At 35.4% G+C, this 6831-nt stretch overlaps 1 protein-coding gene across 1 annotated transcript; it reads left to right on the top strand.

Annotated features, from left to right (window-relative positions):
* Positions 1–1483: 1483 nt before the first annotated feature.
* On the top strand, positions 1484–4620 carry LOC107602084 (centrin-3). The gene is made up of 5 exons (XM_016294493.1): positions 1484–1666; positions 2067–2202; positions 2732–2846; positions 3689–3880; positions 4201–4620. The coding sequence occupies exons 1-5, from the start codon at positions 1650–1652 to the stop codon at positions 4242–4244; spliced, it is 504 nt and encodes a 167-aa protein (XP_016149979.1). The 5' UTR covers positions 1484–1649; the 3' UTR covers positions 4245–4620.
* The last annotated feature ends 2211 nt before the right edge of the window (positions 4621–6831 follow it).

Genomic DNA, 6831 nt, shown 5'->3' with positions numbered 1-6831 from the left:
ATATTTTTCCTATTTCAAACTTACATTGTGTGCTAAGACCGACGGAAAATGAAAAGTTGCGATTTTCTAGGCTGATATGGCTAGGAACTATACTCAATGATATTACGCAGCACCTGAAAATAGTTCCAGCTAGGTAACTTCCAATAAGCCTATTTTCAGGCGCTGCATTGTGCCTGCTGCATCCATGGTACGGCAGCAAAGTTCCTTGATTATTACACCAGAGTGAGAGTATAGTTCCTAGCCATATCGGCCTAGAAAATCGCAGCTTTTCATTTTCCTTTATCTTTAAGACCTTCTAAGCGCGAACCCACAACCGCCTCTTCTTGAGACCAGAGAAACATTTTGGGCTCATTGGGGAAGTGGTTAAGGAGCCACCCATCTAACTTCCTGTGTGCTGTGAAGGCATTGCCACCAAAAGTGATTATACAACGAAAGAATACTGATATCTTATGTTAAATTAATTACATAGTGCTGCGAAAGTGACAAAACCATGTTTTGTGCAAAGTCTTAAAGGGTTTCTTGTACTTTCTGTTGCAGTTCAAGTTAGAAAGGATCCATGTCAGTGTTGTTATGGTGTAGGGCGTCCTCTATTGGTGGTTGACTGAAATCACCAAATTGAGGATTCAAAACTACTATATTAAACAGTTTGCTGTTTAAATATCATCAACAATAATGAAATTAATGAATAGAAGCAGAAACTAAAAATGAAATAAAAGGCATTCTCATGTCGCCGGAGTGTCAGTACATTTTGTTTACCTTACTATTTTAGCATTTCAAATGTTTATTGATATTTATGACAATTGGTGCATTGATTTAACTACCCTCAGTTTATATTGCATTTACATAGCAGTAGCCATTATATATAGTATTTAATAATATACTCATAATCAATTTGATATTAATATAATAATTAAATATTAATTAGTAGCCTATATTAAAGTATTACAGTATTATATACAAAATATTCGGGTTTTTTCTTTTCTTTTTGGACATGCTTATTCAGTGTTTACAGACAATGTACAATTCACTTTTCAGAGAAAAATAAAGATACACAAATTTTATTACATTATGCTCCGTATCTATATTTATACTGTATATAATATTGGATTCATTATTATATTGTATTATATTATATCAATATCTATACTATTTATATATGAATATTTATAATTATAAATTTCGATTATATTATATATTTGGCAACAACAGTACACTTCAGTAAACGATTGCTAGAAAATACGAATATGACCCGATCCCTGGTAAATTTTTGACAAAGTATTATATTACATGATGTATATATATATATTAATGTGTAACGATTCATAGCCAAATCTGTCCAACACAGTTGTGAATGCGCCGTCTTCGTCGTCACCGCCATCATTAAGACCGCCCATTCCCGGCCCAGCCCGCCAATCAAGTAGGCTCAAACGCAAGCCTGTTTCCAAACAACCAATCACAAGTAACGTTATCCTGACGCTCAGACCTTCGCAGCCAATCGGAATCGTTTCCTTGACAATCAACTAGCAACGCGCTGCGCTTGGCGTCTATGTTCGGGTATTAGCTGATTAGCAGGACTGTTGAAGCCGAACTCTAATCTTGTTGGACGGATTTGTGTTTTATTATAAGTTATTTATTGCCAAGCTGCAAAAATGAGCCTGTCTCTGAGGTAATTATGAGGGGTTTGGTCGCTAAGAGTTTATTTAGAGACCAGCTGTTGGTGTGTGGAGTGTTAACTAGCATGTGAACAGTGTATTTTTTATTATTAATAGCAACGATAACGATTGGGATAGTGAAATAATAACACCTATCATGAAAAAATACAAAACTGTAACTCACATTGCCTTACAAACAAGAGTACCTCGCATTTACTTCATTTTATTGCTATAAAATGTACATATTTAAACGTTAACTGTCAAGTCACCTGCAATTGTGAGCGTGATATGCATGTTCTGAGGGACCTCAAAATGCTGTCTAGGGAGGCAGGTAGCAAGTGTGTTTGAATGGTATGTGAACTAATAGAAGATCAGAATGAATAAGGTGATTTATTTCCATACTTGTGCTATCAGGACTGACCTAACCGCAGATAAGAGTAAAAGGAAGAAAAGGAGAGAACTTACTGAGGAGCAGAAGGATGAAATCAAGGAGGCGTTCGAGCTCTTCGACACAGACAAGGATAAAGAAATAGATTATCACGAGTTAAAGGTAAAGATCTCATTTCGTACACAACACACACGTGCTGTGACTATACATCAGTTTAAATCTTTAAAGGAATAGTCGACTCAGAAATGAAAAATGTACTCACCCTCATGCCACCCAAGAGTTTCTTAGTCAGAACAGATGTGGTCTAGTCCAAACCTTGGCGTTACATCACTAATGGATTATTTCCTAATGGACTCCCATTCTCACGGCACCCATTCACTGCATATGAGCAGGCATTGGTGAGCAAGTGATGTAATGCTAAATTTGTCCAAATCTGTTCAGATGAAGAAACAAACTCATCCACATCTTGAATGGCCGTAGGGTGTGTACATTAACAGCAAATTTAAATTTTTGGGCCAACTGTTTCTTTAATGCTGAAATATAACTAGTCTTAACAGATAAACAAAGACACTTCGTTTCCAGTTTAAAAACGGTCCTATCATAATAAAGCGAAAACACCAACAATAAACCTTTAAAAATAAATATAGTAGTAGTAGCTCAAAAGTGCTGATGTTTAAAATTTGTGTTCCAGGTGGCGATGAGAGCTCTGGGTTTTGAGGTGAAGAAAGTAGATGTGTTAAAGATCCTAAAAGACTATGACGGAGAAGGAACTGGGAAAATAACTTTTGAAGATTTCAAAGAAGTAGGTAAGTGGAGTTCGTTACTCACTAATAGGTCTTAGCTATAGCTATGTTTCCATACATGCATTTTTTTATGTGACTTTTGGGATGATGAAAATGCAAGCTGTGAATAAAATCGTAAAATGCACATTAAAAAAACGTATATGCTCAACTGAGGCAGTACGTTTTCTTTATCCAATAAGAAAACTTGCATGAACTATGATGGCAACACATTTACTGAATAAACTGCTCGATGCTCAACACAAAACTCATGTGACTTTGCTGCAACAGATCATGTGATCCGATAACTGGACTAACCAGCCCACCGATCTCATTGCACACACCATCTCAAATGATGTTTTAACCATTCTGAAATGCCTGAGCCAAAGTCTGTCACCAAAATAATTTGGCAAATCATCTACCAGAACTGTCTCACACGATTACGTTCAACATCCTTCGAACGCAAGATAACATGACAACGTTTCTTACTGTTTCATCTGCATGCTCTGAGGCGCAAGTAACATCTTATGTAGGGAAAAAAGAGCCACAGGCTTCCCTGTTGCAGCATCATTCATTTTTATTATTAATATTTTGCACCAGTTTCCCTGGAAGTGACGATTTTGTTATTTTGAACACATGGTATGGAAACTGCTTTATTCGCAAATGTTTTATGCAGTATTCTAATTTTCTGCATAAGTTAAATGCACAACTTTAGAAGGAAACATAGCTATTTAAATGCTTTGCAGAAATGATTTTGTTGAAATCAGGAACAGATTCCATGTTGGCCTGCTCATAAATATATGTAGCACAATAAAATTGAAATTCAATAACTTTTGTACTTCAAACCAAGCATAACAAGTTTCTTAAAGTGACAGACATGATATTGGAGCGAGACCCAAAAGAGGAAGTTCTGAAGGCATTTAAACTTTTCGATGATGACGAAACGGGAAAGATAAGCCTGAGAAACCTGCGGCGAGTCGCTCGTGAACTGGGCGAAGACATGAGTGACGAAGACCTGCGAGCCATGATTGATGAATTTGACGCTGATGGGGACGGAGAGAGTAAGTTGCTCGATTTTTATCTAGGGAGAGGAAAAAAGTGCTATTTTTATTGCCTCTGATGAATGGAAGTAATTACTGTGCATTTCCCAGTTGGCCCAAAGTGCTTTTCTCAATTAAGGCACAGCAAATTAATGTATTGCAGCCAACAAAAATGGGAACAGTGGAAATGAAGGCTGAGTTGAAAGCTGTTTGTGTGTCCTTTGGCGCTGTGAAGAGCTATATGTAATTTAATCAGCAAAATATTAATAATTGTCTGTGCTGTAAGTAGGTTAAAAGCAAAGTGAATTTAAGTGATCACATTTGTTCTTGGACTCTTTCAGTTAATCAAGAGGAGTTCATCTCCATCATGACCGGCGACTCGTGAGCAGCTGTGACTCAAAGAAAATGTGCTGAAGATTTGGCTGCGCACACGCTGTGAAGAGCCAATCGATCTGACAGACTGATCTTATTCACGAGCAGTAAACCACATTTCAGATGTATGGAACGGTAGGTTCGATTGGTGCTAAAATCTGGAAAGACACTTGAACTGAACTGAACGTGAAGGACGAACAACATTTCAGGTCATGAATCGGTTGGTTAGATTTTTATAGGGATACTTTGTATTTTAAAATTGCAAATTTGTTATGTCTTCAATATTAATAGTTTGTACTGTAGCTGTTCATTTCACATTTGAAATAACATTCCAAAGTACTATTTATTGTAAAAACTCGGTAAACAAACAATTTTCTTTGTCTTTTTTTTGCTAAAGCACATGCATGCTAAATGCATGTATTAAATTAAATTATACTGCTATAGCATGTTTATTTAGTGGATCCAGTTCTAAAGTGATTCCAGGTAATGCAGCTCAGTTGTTCAGAAACAGTATAGGATTACAATTCTTTTTCAAAAGTTAAGGTGACTTGTTGTTGAATTGTATTAAATAATATATCATAAACAATATTATATTAAATATGAATAATATATGTAATAAAAATATATACAAATAATTAAATTTATAATGTATTATAAAATAATATATAATTTAATTAAGTTAATTAATAATGAATTTTACATAAAAGCAATACTAGAGTATGTCTGGCAATCGTATAATGATTATCTTGTTTTTTATTAATACATTACAATTTGGATTATGAATTTAATTTATCCATAATTTAATAATTGATGCATCAGTGAAACTTTTCATTTTTAACTTTTTATTTATTATGTTGTTGTTTTTTGCCCCTTCTTCGTCAATAATGTAGTTTAATGGCACATTTTGGTTGGTTTAAAAGGTGATTTCTCAGTCTTGTCCAATAGAGGGAGACATTATTCAAAGAAAAGTTCTGCTGATGTATTCATTGGTTTTTCAGATAGACTGCAGTTGAATGTTATTATAGTCCAGGGAAAAGAGATTTCTGTTCAAAATGACCAAAACTTTTAATACTCAAATAAATATAATACTCCTTAAAAAACTAAAGGTATGAATATAATACCATCAGAGTCAAGGAAACTCATGAGGAAAATTTGAATTTAATTTATTGAAAGGATAGCACCTTTAAATACTAGTTCACAACTGTGTCAGAATGTCTGTGTGAAGCAAACTCAAAACTCAAAAAACGTTTCCAAAGAGCCACTCAGGTTCATTGGAAAAGTTTGACATCTACAAAAGTTCTGTGCCTTGCCCCGTTCCTGAGCCAGATGTTTGCCTATGTGGGATCGATTCAGCTGTCAAGACGATGTGACAGTGAGATGACAGGAAGGCTTTAAATGGCTGAATGTGTTGAGCATCACCTCTTATAACACTATCCAAAATTAAACATGTGACTGCAGCTCTGCAGAGGCTGACACTGTTGACTCCGTGCGTATCTGTGCCGCTGTGAGGATAATTTGGTCAGTGTGTCTCTGTCTGGAAGCAGAGGTGGCACTGCATGAGGTAAGGACAGTCACCTACACACAACATCAGCACAGAAACGGTTGGCATGGATACGGGTCAGCAGATAACGGATGGAAATAAACCCGTGTGTGCTTTGTTTTTTACCTGATACATTGAAAACAACAAATCGGGCCACAAAGATGAGCAAAGTTTGATTAATTCCAGTTGAAATGAATCAAATAAGCATGATTTGTGCCTACACACATTACAGTATATTTTACTGGATTGAAATATAATTATTTATTTTTTTTATATAAATGCATTCTTCATTCGTGCATCATTAATGGACATTAATCCAGGCACAAAAAGCCTTAATGTACTAATAAAAGTTGAATATAAATAAGCATGAATGATATTTGTGAACTATGGTTTTCAGTGATTTTGATTCCTCAAATATAGTTTTAATATGACTTCAGAAAACCTGGAGTACTGCTACAAGGTTTGAACAATTTTTAGATGAATAATTGCAATTATATATATATATATACATATATATATATATATAATTTATTTTTATTCATTTAGTTTTACTATTTTCTCTCTATTTTGTCTGTGTATATATAAAGGTTCCTGAAATCACGCATGGAAAAAACATTTCTGAGATATTTTAAGACCAGTGCTTATAAATAGCACCAAAAACTGTAACTAAAGTTCATCTAGAGCTGAAATCTGATGGCGAAATGTGGTCAAATGTCGTAATACGATACACTGAAAATCACTGCCGTGCTTTAGATGAGGGAAAAGCGAGGTTAAAGGTCATTCTTTCATTACAGTCAGGCCGTAGTGGCAGTAATGGCTTCCGTCTCAGTTGTCCAAAGAGTCTCCAGAGACAGGATTCTCTGTCAGTTGAATGTTTCCAAAAACCCTGAGTGGACCACAGACGGACATCAACGTTCTCTTGTGACAAAACTACAGGTTGATCGTAGATCAGCCGCTGTTGTGAGACGACATCTGAATCGCGGTACAATGCTCTCAGATGGTTGCGATCAGATGGATTAGTTTGCTTTGCTAATTATACAGAGCAGTCATTCAATAAAGA

The sequence above is a fragment of the Sinocyclocheilus grahami genome, unplaced genomic scaffold, assembly GCF_001515645.1.
Source record: "Sinocyclocheilus grahami isolate Dianchi unplaced genomic scaffold, SAMN03320097.WGS_v1.1 scaffold318.1, whole genome shotgun sequence".
NCBI classification, from domain to species: Eukaryota; Metazoa; Chordata; class Actinopteri; order Cypriniformes; family Cyprinidae; genus Sinocyclocheilus; species Sinocyclocheilus grahami.
This window is presented reverse-complemented; position numbering and strand designations above follow the sequence as displayed.